The sequence below is a fragment of the Nematolebias whitei genome, chromosome 23 (genome assembly GCF_014905685.2).
Source record: "Nematolebias whitei isolate Nwh7 chromosome 23, NemWhi1, whole genome shotgun sequence".
NCBI classification, from domain to species: domain Eukaryota; kingdom Metazoa; phylum Chordata; class Actinopteri; order Cyprinodontiformes; family Rivulidae; genus Nematolebias; species Nematolebias whitei.
This window is the reverse complement of record NC_056520.1, coordinates 13,381,083-13,401,247: the sequence shown is the minus strand read 5'-3', so window position 1 is coordinate 13,401,247 and position 20,165 is coordinate 13,381,083. Positions and strand designations below refer to the sequence as shown.

The 20,165-nt window shown below is 40.3% G+C and overlaps 1 protein-coding gene across 2 annotated transcripts in view; it reads left to right on the top strand.

The window, feature by feature from the left end:
* Window positions 1-18,806, top strand: part of eif5b (eukaryotic translation initiation factor 5B) — a 26,468-nt gene extending 7,662 nt beyond the window's left edge. For both annotated transcript variants that reach the window (XM_037696529.1, XM_037696528.1), the window contains 15 exons: window positions 3,490-3,764; window positions 3,844-3,951; window positions 6,623-6,733; window positions 6,808-6,875; window positions 6,956-7,097; window positions 7,176-7,307; window positions 7,415-7,597; window positions 7,680-7,841; window positions 9,691-9,822; window positions 9,905-10,036; window positions 12,578-12,654; window positions 12,756-12,920; window positions 15,837-15,975; window positions 16,074-16,235; window positions 17,934-18,806. In XM_037696529.1, coding sequence (XP_037552457.1) covers window positions 3,490-3,764; window positions 3,844-3,951; window positions 6,623-6,733; window positions 6,808-6,875; window positions 6,956-7,097; window positions 7,176-7,307; window positions 7,415-7,597; window positions 7,680-7,841; window positions 9,691-9,822; window positions 9,905-10,036; window positions 12,578-12,654; window positions 12,756-12,920; window positions 15,837-15,975; window positions 16,074-16,235; window positions 17,934-18,041 — 2,096 coding nt within the window. In that variant the 3' untranslated portion in view covers window positions 18,042-18,806. The remainder of the gene's footprint in view (window positions 1-3,489; window positions 3,765-3,843; window positions 3,952-6,622; window positions 6,734-6,807; window positions 6,876-6,955; window positions 7,098-7,175; window positions 7,308-7,414; window positions 7,598-7,679; window positions 7,842-9,690; window positions 9,823-9,904; window positions 10,037-12,577; window positions 12,655-12,755; window positions 12,921-15,836; window positions 15,976-16,073; window positions 16,236-17,933) is intronic.
* Window positions 18,807-20,165: the final 1,359 nt, after the last annotated feature.

Below are 20,165 nucleotides of genomic sequence, written 5' to 3'. Positions count from 1 at the left end.
ACAAGGCATATCTAGAGGGCCATATCTGATTGGACGATAAAAAACAAAGCATATCTAGAGGGCCACATCTGATTAAACTATAAGATAAAAGGCGTATCTTGAGGGCCACATCTGATTGGACAAAAAACAAAAACAAGGCTGGACAAAAAAAAAACCAAGGCGTTTGTGTTAACCACTGACATTATGTCTATGGTGTTAACCAGTTCGACGTTAGCGGCGTCTCCATAACTTCTCTTTCTGCCTCTTTTAACACAGAACTTCCAGTTACATTTCAAAATAAGAGCAACATAAATGGGTAGTGGGTAGGGCTAAATGTTTGTGTTTTTAATACCTAGCTGTTACATTAAAAAACAATATGTTTTGGTTGTTGAATAATGTGACAATAGTTACAATCGATTCATAAATAATAAATAATAATAACAATGATACTTAAAGTGGCCTTGGGACAAAGGATGTTTCCTTTAACTTCACATTTTCTTGTTCAACTTGCAGTCAGCGCAGATGAGTGATTGTCAGTTTCTGTCAGATTTCTGCAACTGGAGCAGGTATTTCTGTTTACTGGTTAACTTCCTCAGCTGTCTCACATTTTAAGGGTCAACCGTACTCCATGTTTCAGCTCCTTTCATAGATCAGATCTCACAGAAGACACTTCTAAAGAGAACATTTAGTTTTTAGCTTTTGTTAGAAACCTTCAGTTTAAAAAAAGAGTTGACGTAACTTTCCTAAAGAGTCAGCAAATACAGCTAGCCAATCAGTGTTTGCAATCTACAAACGCCTATTCTCCAGAAACGCCCACTTTTGCTCTGCAGAGAACCCCTTCTTGATTTGACGAGTCTTTGTGTAAATTAGGCTGAACTGCTCCTTTAACAGCTTTCTGTTTGGGTACTGACCACATCGCTGCTTTATGCTTTATATTTATTTATTTAGACTGAATAAATGTTTTTTTATTCCCCTTAGTTTTTTTGTGTAGACCCTTTTAGTGTTTTATTTGTTTTTTACAGATTAGATTAATCATTTAGTTTGATTGTAAGAGTTCAATTAGCAAACAAACTTAATAAATGCATGAAGCTTTTTGGTAACGGTCACATTTTATTTTATTTTTCATTTTATTATAAAGTTAATTTACAAAATTGTTTACCAGTCTTGTAATATTATATGTATTTTTTACTTATTTAATTTAAGTACAGTGTATTTAGTAGGGATGCACGATATTATCAGCATGGTATCAGTATCGGCCGATAATAGCGATAAAGTTAAATATCGTACATCGGCCATTCCACCAAAATAACTCACTGATATAAAGGTCTTCTGTCAAGTTGTTTTTTTAATTGAAGAAATTATCAAGTATATCTATTCATGCACTACTACTTATGCGCTTTTTACTTGTCGCTTGTGAACAGGTAGAGTTTAGATTTGTGAGAATTTACAAGTTTGCACTGTTCGAGCGTTGTCATTGTGTTAGAGAGAGTAGATGTCATGAATAAATTTGACATTAAACATAATCCAAGTTGAAGTGTTACATCATTTTCAGCTCCTTTTTTGTCATCTGCATTTGGTAGCAGGCCAAACTGGCAAAAACCATGCAGAATAATGTAGTATTTTAATTCCACAGCAGAGAAAGTTGTGTAGTCTGTAAGTAGGTCTAGGAAAATTTTTAAAATCGGTATTGGTATCGTTATCGGCCAAATAAGTTTTAACATATTGGCATATCAGATATCGGCCAAAAATCCAATATTGTGCATCCCAAGTATTTAGCTTTTTTGAGAGTTGAATACATTTTTTAGCACACCTAGACATTTTCTTTGTCTTTTGAAACAAGTGATTTGTACTTGTCTTGTACAGTTTCTGTATTTTTTATGTTTAAGCTTGGCCTTTGCCGTTTGATTTAAACTATTCACCTATGCTAATTAGTTATGAAATTGGTTTAAATCATATTTATCTTATAGATTTCGATTTGTAAATGTAACTAATGTATCTTCTTCATACACCAAAGTTAGTCATGGAGTTCCTCAGGGTTCAGTGCTCGGACCAATACTCTTTACATTATATATGCTTCTATTAGGTAAAATTATTAAACAGCATGGGATACATTTTCATTGTTATGCTGATGATACACAGTTATATTTGTCCATGAAACCCAATGAATCCAATCAGCTACTTAGACTACAAGTTTGTCTTAAAGACATAAAAACCTGGATGACCCTTAATTTTCTGCTTTTGAACACAGACAAGACTGAGGTTTTAGTTTTTGAACCTGAGCATCTTAGGAATTAATTTTTCAGTCTTTCTCCCTCCTTAGATGACATGAATCTGTCCTCCAGCTCTAATGTTAAAAACCTTGGTGTTATTTTTGATCAGGACATGTCTTTTATCCCTCACATTAAAAACGTTACAAGAACCACCTTCTTCCACCTGCGTAATATCCCTAAAATTAGAAACATCTAAAAATGATGCAGAAAAACTGGATCATGCATTTGTCATGTCTAGACTGGACTATTGCAATGGTTTATTATCTGGGTGTCCAAATATTTCTTTAAAATGTCTTCAGTTGATCCAAAATGCTGCTGCCAGAGTCTTAACTGGAGTTAGTGGGAGAGATCATATATCTCCAGTTTTAGCTTCTCTCCACTGGCTCCCTGTCAAATCCAGAATATAATTCAAAATCTTACTTCTAACCTACAAAGCTCTCAACGACCTAGCTCCATCTTATATTACAGATCTTATTGTTCCATATTTTCCTAACAGAGCACTTCGCTCTCAGACTGCAGGTTTATTTGTAGTTCCTAGAGTTTCCAAAAGCAGAATGGGAGGTAGATATTTCAGTTATCAGGCTCCTCTCTTGTGGAACCAACTTCCAGTTTCTGTCCATGCGGCTGACACATTGTCCAGTTTTAAGACTGGGATTAAAACTTTCCTTTTTGATAAATCCTATGGTTAGAGTTGGCTTTTTTTTTGCTGCTATAGACTTAGACTACTAGATGACAAATTGACCTCATTTCCTGAAATGAATTGTTAAAATTGAATAGTTTTCGTTTGACATTATTTCGATTTTAACGTGATTCTCGATCTGCCATTGTGTATCTGTTCCTCTCAAACCCAGCCGGTCGAAGCAGACGGTCGCTTGTCCTGAGCCTGGTTCTGCTAAAGGTTTCTTCCTCATGAGGGAGTTTTTCCTTTCCACTGTCACCTTCATGCTTGCTCCAGATGAGAGTTCTGTGATGGAGTTAAACTCAAAGCAGTCTGCTCCTCAGATAAATAACGTTAAATTATTATTTTTATATATGAATGTTTCTGTTCTGTGCCCTGAGACGACTTCTGTTGTGACTTGGTGATATATAAACCAACTGAATTATGGCACTTTCAAATTTCCTTTAATACTCAGAAATTTCAACCCTTCTGTCTGACATTTTTGTGGACAACTGTGTTTTTAGACAAAATGCAGTTGTAACTCTCCGATGTAAGGTTTGCGCTTTTCTTTTTGTCTGTCAGAGTTGAAGAAAGTTCACATTGAGGTCAAAGAGGAGACTGCTGCTCCTCCCCAGCCTGCAGCCAGCGAGGAGGAGGAAGAAGAGGAGGAACACGAGGAGGATGACGACGAGGACGAGGAGGAAAGCGAGGAAGACGGCGACGGGGAGAAAGAGCCGGCGCCAGCAGGTCAGGGGAAGAGGAGAGAGGTCAGTGAAGACGAGAGCAGCGAGAGCGAGGAAGAGGACGGCAGGACGAAGGAGGAGCAAGTGTACGACCGCGCCAAGAAGAGGATAGAGGTGAGACGCCGAACTACTCGAGGAGTCCACACTCCCGGCTGCCCAGCTCGTCTCTGACAAACGTTTTGCGTCGTCATAGAAACGCCGAGCAGCGAACTTGAAGAACATCATCTTGGACAAGCTGAGAGCGCCGGTGGTGTGCGTGCTTGGACACGTCGACACGGGAAAGACAAAGATCCTCGACAAGGTAATTCTTACTGGCTGGTTACTGGCTGTCCTCTTGCTGGTTACTGATTAACTATTTGCCAGGTGTTTACAGTTGATCAAATGTTTACTTGCTGTTTATCAGCTAGAATTGTGTCTTGACTGTATATTTACTGTGGTGCTTGAAAGTTTGTGAATCTTTCAGTTTTCTATATTTTTACCTGCTGATTAGTGTATTTAACATTTACTCTGTTTAGACCACAAACTGTTGGTTGTCTGCCTGCCACTTGTTTGTAGACTGTTTACCAACGATTTACTAGTTGTGTACCAATTAACGTCCATTTACTGACTAGGTATTTACTATTTATCGTATATTTATAGATCGTGTCCTAACTTTTTATTGTTTGAGTGAATTATTTAAACGCATGTTTGTTTTTTACCGTTCATCCAAGTAATTTTGGTTGTTTACATTTTCCTGCCTGTTGGTTGTTTACCAGTTGTTTCCTCGTTTTGAACCTAATGTTTGCAAACTGTTGGGAGTTTGCTGGACTGTCTTAACTGTTCATCGTTGCTAGGGCAGGGCGATATGGACTGCAATTAATATCTCAATGTTTTTACGATAAATTGCGATATATATCGCAATATTTTTGGTCTTTCCATAAAGTAATAACAAAATTATATTTCTGAGTCAAAGCTTTGGCCCAGTTGTCACACAGGCACATTTGTTAACAAACAGCTGTAACTGTACAAAATAAATGTCTTAAAAAATAAACTATTTACATATATTAAATAATAATCCTCTTCAGCTGCGCCTCCTTCACGACGTTAGTAAGCGTGTGGGAAGCAGCACGTGAGGGAGAAGGAGGGGCCGCGTGGAGTTGGCAGCACAGACGTGCAGAAAACTACACATGAAGTCTTGGAGCGAGAGGTGGCTCGATCATATCGCTAAAGGCACGGTCCTTAATAATCTCACACCACCTCTCTGTTCCTCTCACAAGGCACAGCACAGGTTAAAGAGTTTCGTACCGTAGTTTGTTTCAGGGAAGGAATTCTGGGAAGGCTTCACAGTCGGAGCTGCAGCACGAAGTTGAACACACTCTTCATGCTCCACTTTATAGCGCAGTTTTAACTGGTGACAATGGTTTGTTGGGCTCGACCCTTTTTGGTCGGGACTTGTTTTCGGCATTGTCTACAGCAAACATTTTTCTGCTGCACGTCCGTCAAATTAAATCCGAACCATCTCCAAATAACAAAGCCTTTTTTCTCCCCTTGCTGTCCCTCCAATTTGTGAGTAATTGTCAGTGTTGCCAGATAGTCATGGCTTTCCAGCCCAAAAGTCTGTTAAAAACCGCCCCATCACACAAAAACCCGCCCAATCAATATATTGTTATATTTAGTGTTTGAACACACGCACATGCACCCTCCCACCCCAACACACACACACATATATATATATATATACACACACACACACACAATACCCCCACCCCCTGTAAAGATATATTGGTGTTTATAGGTTTATTCAGAAATTCAACACGTCACATTTCAGGATCTGGTTATTAAATATGAATATTTCTATATTTATCACCACAGTAATAGTGTTACACCCATTAGTAGTTGTAAACACTCAAAATAATGCATGTTGGTTTAGTGCTTACCTTTAACCTAAACGTTTAAGGAGTAAACATTTTTTTAAAAATCACATTAAAAGTTATAAGATGAGATTTCATATAAATGTTGTCTTTGGTGCCTGTTTGTTTTCCAAATGTATTAGTGTGTGTAAATGACAGGCGTTAACATACTTGGTAGAACGGTGCTTTATGAAGTTCAGTGCATTTCCTGTATTAGTTGACCGGCAGTTCTGCCACATCCAATATGGCCGCCGCTCCAACGTATGGCTGCAACGGGCCAGCCCACTCAACGAGGTGTCCACTAACTGTCTCACCAGTTCTCTGTTGTGAATGCCCTGTCAGATGACAGTAGCCAATCAGTGATGGTCAAAGGTCAGGGGAGCTTTGCTATGAAATATTGATGAAAGATTGGTTGAAATGTGTTTAATAGGTTAACTCAAAAACTGCTGATCTGACTCCAAATCCGCCCAAATTATCCCCACCCGCCCAAAGCAATTTTTACTGGCAAAATCAGAATGAAAACTGCCCAACTGGTGGTAAACCGCCCAATCTGGCAACAGTGGTAATTGTGGCTGCAACGTGCCACCCCACCTGGAGAAGCAGGAAACAGTGGGAGCGCGCACGAGTGAGGCGCTGGGTTTGTAGTGAGGGAGAGGAGGGGAGAAAGAGAAGACAGCAGGCGGATTTTCAAGTATAACACTATATCGTTTATATCGATATAGCCTCATCTTGTATCGCAAATGAAATTATCTAGATATTTTAAAAATATTGAGATGTTGATATCTTTGAAATATCGCCCAGCCCTAATTGTTACAAGCGTTTTTCCAGGTTAGTGAAGAAGTTTTACTTGTTAGAGTTGTTGTTTAAGATTAGTTATTTACTTTGTACAGTTGTTTACTCGTTGAAAACTGTTTACTTAATATAATCTTCTGTTGCCTCAGACTGTAAACAGCTATGGTTGTTGACTGATGGTTATTTTCTGCTTGCTGACTGTTCCAGGCTGTCTGTACTGTCTGGTTTACCCACGGTAACGCGTGCGCGGATGCTTTTGTTTCAGTGTCGAGTCTTTCTTATTGTTTGCAGCTCCGACACACCCATGTTCAGGACGGGGAGGCTGGAGGGATCACTCAGCAGATCGGAGCCACAAACGTCCCGAAGGAGACCATCGAGGAGCAGACCAAGATGGTTAAAAACGTACGATGTTTCACTCTGTCAGGTAAAAGCAGTCCTCCGCGTTTACGGTTTGTTGACCCCAACTTTTGGTGCAGTTCGACAAAGAAAACCTCAAGATTCCTGGCATGCTGATCATCGACACACCTGGACACGAGTCCTTCAGGTATTGTCCTTCTGTCCGGTCCAACTCGTCTTCTTGTTTGTCCTTTGTAGCCTGTCCAACTGTCTTATCTGCTTCTGCAGTAACCTGAGGAACAGAGGCAGCTCTCTGTGTGACATCGCCATCCTGGTGGTGGACATCATGCACGGCCTCGAGCCTCAAACGATCGAGTCGATCAACCTGCTGAAGGAGAAGAAGTGTCCGTTCATTGTTGCACTCAACAAGGTTTGTTCGCAGCGGCTCGCCATTTTCAGCGTCGTCGTCTTCTGCTGTTTGTAACAGCTGCGGCTTGTTTCTCATCAGATCGACCGTCTGTACGACTGGAAAAAGAGTCCGGACACCGACGTCGTGGCCACGCTGAAGAAGCAGAAGAAAAACACCAAGGATGAGTTTGATGAGAGAGCCAAGGCGATCATCATAGAGTTCGCTCAGCAGGTTGTGGAGCCCAGTATCATAACCGGCCAGTCGCAGCGCTGCGTTTCACCTCCGTTCGTTTCCAGACTGTTACAACTTTTTTATTTTTATTTTTTCCTGTTCCTCAGGGTCTGAACGCCGCCTTGTTCTACGAGAACAAAGACCCTCGAACGTTTGTGTCGTTGGTTCCCACCTCGGCTCACAGCGGAGACGGGATGGGAAACCTCATCGCCCTATTGGTCGAGCTGACTCAGACCATGTTGGCTCGCCGGTTAGCGCACTGTGACGAGCTGCGGGCTCAGGTCATGGAGGTGAGTGTTCGCGTGCCCACCCTCTTAAAAGCACCTGCACGGCTCACGTAATCACTGCCTGGAATGATGTGCGTGTTCTCAGGTGAAGGCTCTGCCCGGCATGGGAACCACGATAGACGTCATCCTGATCAACGGTTGTCTGCGGGAGGGGCAGACCATCATTGTCCCGGGAGTGGAGGGGCCGATCGTCACACAGATCCGAGGCCTGCTGCTGCCGCCTCCTCTGAAGGAGCTCCGAGTGAAGGTAAAACACTTAAAAAAACCAAAGCTGCTGTCCTGTTTGTTTCTGAGGAGTGTGTTAGAGCTTCAAACGTATTAAAACAAAATGTGTGAGTTAGAAGTGAAACGGTACAAATGCAAAACCTGTTTTGGTTTTGGTGCAGAGGAACCTTGGCGTCCGTCAAGTGCCATGTTCATTCATTAACTCTGAATGTTTATGAAGCATTCACACGGTTGTGATCCATTTTTCTTCTCTACGTTTTTCAGTAATTTTTTGTGCCATTTCAACAAATCATCAAAACGTTCAGCTCTTTCAGGACAATCCTGCGATGACTTTTGGTATTGGTGCAACTTTAGCTTTTTGAAATATTTAGCCTTTTCTGCCTTTTTTTTTTTTCTCTCATAGAAAATTGAGCTCATTTTACATCCTTCATATCTTTAGATGTGTTCACAACCTTTTACTGCTCCTTTCCCATTTGGTTCTGCTTCAGCTTCTTTCAGCTTCCTTGTGCAAATTTAAACAGTTTTTCAGCTACTTTCAGCTAATTTCAGCTGTTTTTTCAGCTGTTTTGTGCTCCTTTCAGATTCTTTCTGCTAACTACAAAGTTTTTGTGCTTCTTCTAACTCCTTTCTGCTAATTTCAGCTTGTTTTGCTTCTTTCAGCTTCTTTCTGCAAGTTTCAGCTTTTGTCTACAATTTCAGCTACTATTTATCTGTTTTTATACTAATTTTAGCTTTTTCGACTAATTCCAGATATTCCAGCCTACCGTAATTCAGCAAAAATGTGCACGCTCCACTTCCTTTTTGTAATTTCAGTTTCTTTCTGCTTTTTTTAGCTACTTTACAGCTATATTTTACTAATTTCAGCATTTTTCAGATAATTTCCACTTTTTTCTGCTCATTTCTGCTTCTTTCAACAAACATGTTTTCTGCTTTCTTCTGCTCATTTAAGCTTGTTCTACTTTTTCAGCTACTTTTTGTTAGCATTCGTAGCTAATTTCAGCTGTTTTCAGATAAATTCATGTTTTTCTTGGTAAGTTCTGCTACTTTCAGCCTAATTAACTTTTTTCTGCAAATTTCAGCTTGCTATGCTCCTTTCAACATTTTTCTGCTAGTTCCAGCTATTTCTGCTATTTCAGTTGATATATTTGTTTTGTGCTAAATTTAGTTTTTTCAGCTCATTCCACATTTCTTTAGCTCATTTTATGGATCTGGATCTGGGTGGACGGATCGGTATCTTTGGCCAGATTCTTCGGCTTCACTGCAGGAAATCCTTCCTGCCCACAGTTATCAGCATCTAGCAACTCTTTAATGAAACCAGGATGATGAGCTACGACAACACTTAATTTCCCTTTGGGATTAACAAAGTATTTTTGAATTGAATTGAATTGAATTTGAATTCAAATTTTAATTGAATTTCAGCTCCTTCCACTTCTTTCGGGTAGTTAAAGCTTTTTTCCTGCCTTTTTAGCTACTTTTCAGCTGTTTTTTTGCTAATTTCAACTTTTTTTTAGCTACTTTACTAATTTATTTAGCTAATTTCTGCTTATTTAATCCTAATTCAGCAAATATGTGTTCTTCTTTTGTCTGCTAACTTAGGCTTGTTCATGCACTTCAGCTACATTTCAGCACGTTTTTAGCTAATTTCAGCTGTTTTTCAGGAAGTGCGTCTGCAATAAGCATTCACACTGCATTTTTACAGGAAATGCACTTTCTCTAGTTAAACTTTTGTTTTTTGTGTATAAATTCTGTTAATAATGATTTATGGGCTATTAGGTTAAAGTGAATTAACCACTTCCTGTTTAGTTTTTTTTTTTTATCCAACATGGGTGAGTCTGAGTTAACCATCCTCTCTTTTGATTTGTTTTGTGTAGAGCCAGTACGAGAAGCACAAAGAGGTGTCGACGTCTCAGGGCGTGAAGATCTTGGGTAAAGACCTGGAGAAGACGCTGGCTGGGCTCCCTCTGCTGGTGGCGCATAAAGAAGACGAGATCCCAGTTTTAAGGGTATCTATCGTTTAGCCTCCGTCTCTCTGTTCTTATTAAAGTGGTTTCCAGGTCCGGGTAAAATGTACTCATTGTTTTTCAGGATGAACTGGTTCGGGAGCTTAAACAGACGCTGAGCTCCATCAAACTGGAGGAGAAAGGAGTTTATGTTCAGGCGTCCACACTGGGATCACTGGAGGCTCTGCTGGAGTTTCTAAGAACATCCAAAGTCCCTGTGAGCACCATTTTGTTTATCTGTTTATTTATTTAACCCGTTGTTTTACCAATGTTTGTAGTAACTTTTAGTTAGTTTCTACCTTTTTTTTTTTAACCTGTCAATCCAAGTACCGTATTTTCCAGCGTATAAGTCGCATCAGTCAAAAAAAGCATCATGAAGAGGAAGTCGCATTTATTATGCGTCACCGTAGGGCTGGACAATAATTCGATATGTGTTGCGATATACTTTTATATAAATTTTAAACACATTTTCGATATTTCGATACGATTGCAGCGTTTCACTAACACATTTCTTTTTCTGTTCGGGTTGAAGCGGACGCTTCAGTTTCAACCCCGACAGAAAAAGCCGCGGCACAACTACGTAAGTGCGTGTTGATGTAGACGTTACGCAGAGCTTGAGTCCAGAAGTTAGCGGTAGCAGGCTAGGCTAATCACCAACGCGCATTAAGTTTTCTTCAAAATGAGTGCCCATGACCATCTGAATGTGACTGAACAAGCTTTCACAAGCGAAGAGAAAGCAGATGGCATAATTGATAAGAGAGGAAAGACTAATTCGGCGGTGTGGAAGTGGTTCGGCTTTCTAAGAGCCGATAAACTGCAGGTTTCAGTCGGTGTGCTGCAAAATGTGACAGTCGGTCCAACTAGCGGAGGGAACACATCTAACTTGTTCCACTCGACAGAATATGCTGAGAGTCAGAAGATGAAGCACAATAAAAGTTTGAGCCAACGTGTCCCTGAAACACCCCCAGCTGTATCAGAAGAGAAACCCCTGCAGCAAATGTTGGTTATGTTGTTGTTTAAAGTTAAAGCTATTAATATTGACAAAAGTTTAGAGTTTTATGTTTATTTGACGGTGATTTCAAATTTCTTTGAAGGCTAAATACAAAAAAAGGTGAACGTTAATTTATTTGTACAGTTTTTCTGAGGATTTTATATTGTTTATATCGATATCGGAATTATATCGTTATTGACCTAAATAAAAAAATATATTGTGATAAATGTTTTGTCCATATCGTCTAGCCCTACGTCACTGCTGACCCGTTGCATGTATTATGCGTTTATTAAATGGTCACAACAGCTTCATTTCGCCTTGGCGGCTCGGCGCCATCCATCCATCCATCCATCGTGGCCGGAGCCGCTAGCTCTCCAACGTTCTTCCGCCTGCACCAGCTGAGTTGAGCGAGCACGCATGGGAGGACTTGCTGTTGCAGTTCTTAGAAATTTAAAGCGTCACTCAAAAATAGCCTTATGAAGATGGAAAAAAAAAAACGTATAAGTCGCAGGACTGACAAATCTATACAAAAAAACTGCGACTTATACGCCGGAAAATACGGTGTCAGTAACTGTGTATTATGTATTGTAAAACACTGTCATTGTCGCAAAACCATGTCTAATTTCCTTTAGTCACCTTTTAGGACTGAATAATTACCGTATTTTCCATCGTACACGTCCCACTGCCCTATAAGTCACATCAGTCCATATTTGTCTAATAAAGCGGAAAAATCCCTTAAATATGTCGCTTTGCCGTGTACGCCGCATCTATTATGCGTCACCGCTGACGCGTCGCGTTTGTTACGGGTCACCACTGACAACTCGGAAATGTGGACCGACCCCGGAAATGTGGACCGGTGTGTCAAAAACCAATGGGATCAATCAGTCTTAACGTTTGCTTAATAAATGCACTTTATTGGTCAAATCAGCTGCATTTCGCCGGGGCGGTGCAGCTGGATTGACGGTTCCAAGCAGCGAGCAGAATGAATGTGGGGAGACTGTGGCAGGCTTGTTGTGTCATTAATAGCTGGTGAAGATTCTCAGTCATCCAGGACATGTACATTCAAACAAGTTTAAGAAAAAAACAATAAAATAGAAAGTGAATTGTATTAAATAAAGTCCAGTTGTTTTTGTCTTGAACTTTATTGAATTTGTCATTATAGCCACGTTTACCTATTACATGATACAACGGCATGCCATACAACTATTACTACTCTGCTGCCATCAAGTGGCTGAAAGTGGTACTGCAACCCCCCATTTTTTTTTCCAGTCAGAATGAATGAAAACGGTCATATCTCAGCCAAAAAATGGTTTATAAATATGGGGAAAAAAATCCATAAATATGTCGCTTCAACCTATAAGTCGCAGGGCATGAAAATTATGAAGATAAAAAATGCAACTTATAGGCTGAAAAGTATGGTAATTGTCTTTCTAATTATGAAAGCAAGCAGGATTCTGAAGAAGGCTGCAGTAGTCACATGACATCCAAGAGAGTGAGATGAGTGATCATGTGACCTGAAAACTAATTAGGCTAGCTAAAGTAAAAAACAATTTAGTTTGCTGATGTCAGTTGTTCATCTGTTCCACATTCCTATTCATCCATGTTTTCCTGCCTGTTTACTTCCCTGTTTACCTCTGTTAATGTTTTGAGTATCTACTCGATGGTAAACTTATGTTACAATATCTGTTGAGCAGTTTCAGACGACTTTAAACACCAAAACTAAAGGAATAGGCTGATATTCGTAGTTATTTTTGTGTGTTCCTGCAGTACGCTGGTATCAACATCGGCCCGGTTCATAAAAAGGACGTGATGAAGGCGTCGACCATGTTGGAGCATGACACGCAGTACGTCACCGTCTCCTGCGCAAACTCAACTGCCTCATCAAACGATTTAAAGTCCGAATCCGTAAACGTGAGAGGTAGTTGTGTTCCTCTGCCGTCAACAGGTACGCTGTGATCCTGGCGTTTGACGTGAAAGTGGAGAGGGAGAGTCAGGAGATGGCCGACAACCTGGGGGTTCGAATCTTTGCGGCCGAGATCATCTACCATCTTTTTGATGCCTTCACCAAATTTAGAGAGGACTACAAGAAGGCCAAGCAGGAGGAGTTCAAGTAAGAAAACTCCAATGACGTCTCTTCTTATTCCTTTTACCTTTTTCTTAAGGTTATGGGTGTGTCTAAGAACAAATTCATAAAACTTGCGTTGGACTTTAAATACCGGTAGTTTTAGTACTGTTCATGCTTTGGTGTGCACTGGTTTATAAAGCACATTTAAAACAGCAGCTGTTGTCATTGTAAATTAATGGAAAAAATAACACCAATGATGGTACGGAAAAATTAATTGAAAGCATTAAATAGAAAAACATAAAAACACAAAAAATACTAAATCAACTCGCGCTGTGTGAAATACCACGTGTGTTTTTAGCAGATTTAGACACAGGAAGGGATGCGGCCTGCCTAATGTTGGGGGACAGGTTGTTCCAGAGTTTGGGGCCCATGACTGAAAATGCCTGATCTCCTCTGAGCTTCAGTCTTGTTTTTGGAACAGCCAAAAGCAGCCAATCGGATGATCTCAGGGCCCGAGATAGAATATATGGTTCTAGTAGCTCAGAGGTAAGAGGGTACAAGGCCATTTAGGCACTTAAAGGTCAACAGGAGAATTTTAAAGCCTATTCTGGTATGCACAGGGAGCCAGTGAAGGGAGGACAGAACTGGTGTGATGTGTTTAAACCTACGAGTTCCAGTTAAGAGCTGAAAGCAGCATTCTGGATGAGCTGGAGACGTGAGATGGACACCCTGCCTACCCAGCATAGAGTGTGTTACAGTAGTCCAGTCGGGTCGTGATAAAGACATGGGCTAGTTTTTCAAGGTCAGATCTGCACAACACTGGCTTAAGCTTAGCTGCCTGCCTTAATTGTAAGAAGCTTTTCCGCAGAACAGAGATGATTTGGTTGTCAAACTTGAAGTCAGAGTCTAAAACCATCCCGAGATTTTTAACGGACTGCTTAAGATATGGCTGAAGGGAGTCCAGGTTTACAGGATCAGAGGTGGCGGTTGAGCTAGGGCTAAACTCAATGATTTCAGTCTTCTGATCGTTAAAACTTAAGGAATTTGAAACCATCCACGCCTTAATGTCATCCAGACATTTTAACAGAGGGTGAATGGAGCAAGCACTAGCTGGTTTCAAGGGCAGGTAAATCTGACAATAATCAGCATAACAATGGAATGAAAGACCATGTTTCCTCAGGATAGACCCCAGAGGGAGCAGATAGAGTGAAAACAGAAGGGGTCTAAGAATCGAGCCCTGTGGGACCCCAACTGTGGGATTATGTACAATATTTAATTTAAAATTTACATCCTCGTCTCCCTGCTGGTTTGTAAAAATGTCAACAAAGTTTGTAAACAAGCTTTGTTTCTGTTCTTTTATTTATTTTTTGCTTCAGAAGGCGATAACGTAGATTTATGCTCAAAGTGTAATGTTGTAGATCATCATGTTTTACACTCGTGACAGTAAATTTATGAAGATGTAGTTTATAAAAGTTCATAAACGTATTTTCCTTCCAATATTCAAGGCTGCCAATAAAGAGGAACAATAAGTTTTTGTCATTTTAAAGCAAAACCAGAAAAAAATAGGTCTAATATTTAATCTAATTTAATCTAAACTGTTTAAGGTAGTTTTTCTTTTAGGACAAACTTATATATTTTTTTCTGTTCCGTTTCATGTTATCCTGATAACTTTTATTCTCCGTCTGATCAAGCTGTAGTTCATCTAGTTTTAACAAAGCAAAGGGAAGATGCATTTCTGAGAAATTGTTGGAAACTTACCGTGGGAATATTTAAATTTAAATTGTAGAGAAGAGAAGCGCAGCAGGACATCTTCACAAAGCTGCAGCACGGAGGAGAAATGTGGGCGTGACAGAGAGCGGAGATCATGACACATCAGCTTCTCACGTGCTAAATAATTTATTTTAAATTAATCCATGCCGATCGTGCGGCTCATCCATCAATCAATTGTGTGTCATGTCCAATCTTATTTTGAAAATCCGCCAAAGAGTGAGTTCGCCAAAGTTGAACCACGAAGTAGCGAGGGACTACTGTATTGCAAATGGAAAACTATATGGGCATTAAGGAAATTTGAGTATTAATTAGAAATGGGCTAATTGAAACAAACTGTATGATATCCAAACAAAAATAAAAATGTTATGAATGAATTTGACCCTAAGTTTATGAAAGTAACAAATTTAAAGAAATATTTGTAGTTCTTTTTTAGTCCAGTCTACATCTATCTACACAAAACAAATTTCTATAAATTACAGTAACAAAACTAAACTTTCTACATGTTACTGTTTCCTTTTGTCCCTACGTATCCAGGTGACAGAGTTGATCATTTTTTAGAGTGCGGTACTTCTCACTAAAATGTATTTTCCACAACTATATTATAATATCCCTGTTAAGGGCCAACTTACAATGTTTTAAATTACGTTTATTCCCCAAAATTCCTGCTCATCTCATGAAAGGTGTCCAGTTTTGGTACTTCTAAACTAAATAGTTCAAATAAATGGAACTTCTTCCAGTTATCTAACAGTTAATAATGGTGTACCACAAGGTTCAGTCTTAGGACCCACCCTCTTCACAATCTACATAACTAATGTAGGTCAGATCATTCCTGATGACCTTGACCTCTCTCTGGGATTTTAAACAACTGTTAAGTTCATGGGACAAACCAACTCAGACATGTTCCTGTTTTTAGTATTTTACATCGCTTTATAATGTAGCTGTTTGTTTCATTTCTTCTGTTTACTTTTTCATTTAATATGCTTTTTATATAATTATCTGTTGTTGTTTATACCCTCATCTGCGTTCTTTGTTTCAAACAGGTCTCTCTTGTAAATGAGTCCTCGTGGCTCAATGAGACTCACCTGTAGAAATAAAGGTTGAATGAATGAACTTTGCAAGTTACTGTGATTTAGCAACTCTAGTGTTAAATGGCTAAAAAGGTTTTGGACTAAAGGATAAATGTTTTCTCAGGCACATCGCCGTGTTTCCTGTGAAGCTGCGAATTCTTCCTCAGTTCATCTTTAACTCCAGAGATCCCATCGTAATGGGCGTTTCTGTGGAGGCCGGTCTCCTGAAACAGGGAACGCCGATCTGCGTGCCCAGTAAAGGGGTGAGACTCGCTGCGAAGCCCTCTGTTTGTTTTTTATTTGTTTATATTATTATTGAGTTTATCCTTTTTAAATCAACGGGAACTGGTTTGTGTCTCAGTTTGTGGACATTGGTGTGGTCACCAGCATTGAGATGAACCACAAACCCGTCGATTCTGCCAAGAAAGGGCAGGAGATCTGCGTCAAGATCGAACCGATCCCCGGAGAGGCACCTAAGATGTTCGGCCGCCACTTCGAAGCCACCGACATCCTCGTCAGCAAGGTAAAGACACGCCCACCGAAGGGGCGGGGCTTGGGATGCTCTGAAAAATGTTTGCGTGTATTCGGTTTCACTGAGCGAACTATAACAGATTGTTTTTAGAAGCAACTCATCCATTTTAAAAAGTCAGGAAAGAAAAGAAAATGGTAAGGTTGATTTTTTACAATTATTGTAGACTGAGTCTAGAAAAAGACTGTATAAATGTTGTTCTAATGTTTTCTTATAGATACGCTTTTATATAAGCAGTTATATTTTCGTAAATTTAAAAATACATTTTGGCCAGAATTTAAAATAGAAGAAAAAGTCGTGTTGTGTATCTGCCCTGATGTCTAAAGATCTGCATCAGCCAAAGAAAAGCTTGCATCAGTCGACCGCTGGTGTAAAAAAAAGGTTTTTGAACCCCACATTTCATACGTTTTGTGTCGTTCTACAAACTGTGAATAAAATGGATTTATGAATTTAGGGCTTGCAGGTTTCTAGGAATTTTACCTACAGTTGTTCAGCTGCTTTTAGCCTGATACATTTTCTGATTGTATTTTACTGTTGTAAAACACACAAACATGTTTATACAAATACTAAGTTTGTCTTTTAATTCTGATGCCACCAACATAGTTTAAGTGCAGCATAAAGCATTAATAGTTAACCTAATTTTTACACATATATCAGAAAACAATATAGGAACAAATATGTCTGTTTGACTTGGAGGCTGTCAGAAATTCGTTTCCACAGAAGAAGAAAGGCTCAAAAATTAGATAACTTTCCAAAAATTGTATAAATTTCAGCAGTGAAATCCTGGAAAATAAAGACGAAATATGATCTTTCGATTAGTTTCACTTATTTTTATACAGATAAATGTAACTGAATCGTGATAATCTTAAATAGTTACATTTCCATGTTTAAAAATAATATCTGACCAGTTCGACTGCTGCACTGAATGAGCTTAGAAAGTTTATCATCTGTTAGCGTTCATTAAGCTCGGCCAGCTGTTGCTGGTGCTGAATAGATCAGGAAATGGTCTTATACATTTCTGTGTCCACATATTTAGAGTTTTGTTTCTGGTAGAGCTGTCATTTCTAACCCGAACCCGGAGCCAGGTCCCACCCGACCCAGATTAGGGCCGGGCCACAATGTGCCAGGTCGGTGTTCGGCTTTTGATTGCATCAGCAGACGCGTGCGGCTGACGATACAATTATATGGCTACGCGGCTTGCCATACATTCACCGGCACCATTTGACCGCGCACGGACCGGCCTTGAAAGGTAAAAAGTTCAGTTAAGCTTCAGATGGACTACTGCCAGCGATCCATCAGCCCAAATGGACGTTCATTCAGCCGCTGCACTCAGCGGACGTGCGCGGCCAACGACCCAAACAGGTGAGATCACAAAGTATCCGACATGTCAGAGCAGGGTCCGTGTCTGAATAATGCAGAATGCAGGCAGAAGCAGGGATTTATTGAGCTCTGACGGCCATGAAAGGACAAACACCACCTCAGCTCTGATCTTCTTCCCCCTTAGCCGCGCGCGTCCGCCGACCGTTAATAACTATATAAGTAGTCAAAGCTTAATTAAAAATGTTGTTTTTGGGGGGTTTGGACCTGTAATTACTGTTAATTCGTCAGGTCGGGTGGGGTTCAGAAATGATGGCTATGGGCTGGGCCCGAATGCGACTCTAGTGGTAACAAGAGGTTGTGTTGTTGTTTCAGATCACACGAGCGTCCATCGACGCCCTGAAAAACTGGTTCAGAGACGAGATGCAGAAACCTGACTGGCAGTTGATCATGGAGCTGAAGAAGACCTTTGAGATCATCTGAAGGACCTAAAACAAAAACAAAAACACAATCTTCCTCCTCAGTTAAAAGGGCAGCAGCGTAGAGATGACAGAAAGGAAAACAAAGATGTGAACGTGTTTTTCTGTGAGAAACGAACCGTTTTTTCCACTGTTGTAAACAGTGATAGTTTAGACACATCACACACACTCAGTATTCCAACGTGCCTGTTCTTCAGCATCACTCTTCTTATTTTTCTTCTTCTTGGTCTCTGATTTGTGGCTGCTGCTTCACTCCCAGGCCCCGCCCCCCTCTTTCCTCCCCAGCAACGCCAGCGAGGACGATGGCAAACCGCTCCGAGCCTCACAGGATAAATTATGAATATTTCTGAAGTTATCTTTTCAGAACAGCGGTGATCACGTCGACGTCACAGACTTCGAAAAGTTGACTTTCACTTTGCTGTGCGGTTCGGCGGCCATGTTGGAAGGCGGGGCGATGATGAGTGACGGAGAAGATTTTAAAACGTTTTTGTTGCAACTGCTGATGTAATAAATTCCCATGATTCTAAAAAAAAAAAAAAAAAAACCTGCAGACTGAGTGTTCAGTTCACAGTGTGTTAATGCTACAAACAATTTCCTATTTCAAAATTAACTATTGTGACCAAAAGTCTTAAATGTCTATTAAAGAACATTTTCAGGGTTTTTTTTTTTTTTTTTTTAAATCTTTGAAGAATCAGTGGAAAGGTTTTCTGATTAAAATAGAATATTGAAATGCTGTGGCTCGGGGGATTAAAGTTATATTTTAAACCTTGATCATGTTTGTTGGCAGAATTAGTTGAGTTCATTTAATTTGGGAGGCTTCCTGCACGTACCCAGCTTTTAATCACCCGTCAGTAGTCCCTCGTTTATTGCGGGGGTTACGTTCCGGACACCTACTCTCGGCAATACTGTAAGTGAAAATCTGCGAAGTAGCAACGTTCTATTTGAGTATAGGTTCTATTCGAGTATTTATTAAGGAATCACGATATTGGATTTTTGGCCGATATTCGATATGCCGATAAGTTAAAACGTATTTGGCCGATACCGATATTTTATATCCTTTGTCGGAACATAGCCCTCTCTCTTATTTAGGCTTATTTGCTACAAAAACTGTAAGAGCTGGTGACATATATTCAGTAATAGCCTTATGATGTGCATAGCACTTTAACTTATAGTAAATGAAAAGTGTTAATTATTATTCATTAGCATTAGACACAGGTGCGATGCTGTCTCACTTGTGGAGGCTTGTTCCAGGTTCCTAGCTGCAGTGTGGGATCCTCTGCACTCCTGTGCACGAAGGACAGACTTTATAAGTTCAAAGTTTTTGTCTTATCCATTGTGCTGTAAGACTAATCATGCTAACGGGGCTAACATGACGTCCACATGTCTGTGGTAAAACTCACCCAAGTGCTATCGGCTATTAGCCTCTCAATGACGTCAGAAATGACGGATTGTAACTCGGGTAAGGTTACGTCGGAAAAATATCTCTGACTTGGGACGATGTAGCGAGGCACAACATCGTCCAAAAATCTTAGGAATCTGATATTCTCAACAAAACAAAAACTTCCACACTGCTGCCATTTTGACGACTTCTTCCGCCGTGATCAGATGAGGTAGGCGCACGTGACGTCGCGTTGTGCTGGCACTGCAGACATCCTTGTCACAGAGTTGTCATACAAAAACAGCGCCTATTATATTTGTGATTATTTTGATGTAGTTAATGGCCGACGTCCGATATTTAACTTTAACACCAATATCGGCCTATACCAGGCCGATAATATTGTGCGTCCCTAGTATTTGTATATATTAAGGCTTTATAGAAACCCCACACTCTTGCAATGTTCTAAACTCTTCAACCTACTAATTTTAACCACATACTTATATGTAGCTACTAAATTTTACTGACCAATTGGCAGAACAGCAGCGACTTGGTTCTGTTTCGGACGACCTACCCTGCCGGTTCTGGTCGGCTCACTGGATCAGGGTAGTGGCGGTGGGCTCCAGAAAGAAGCTGGACCTACGGCTGCACATGCCTGCTCGTAAGTCTTCGTGGGCTGGCTAGCAGCTCGCTGGTTCGCCGATCGGTCTGGTTCCGTGCCACTGGGCGCCAGTCACTAAATTACCAAATGTT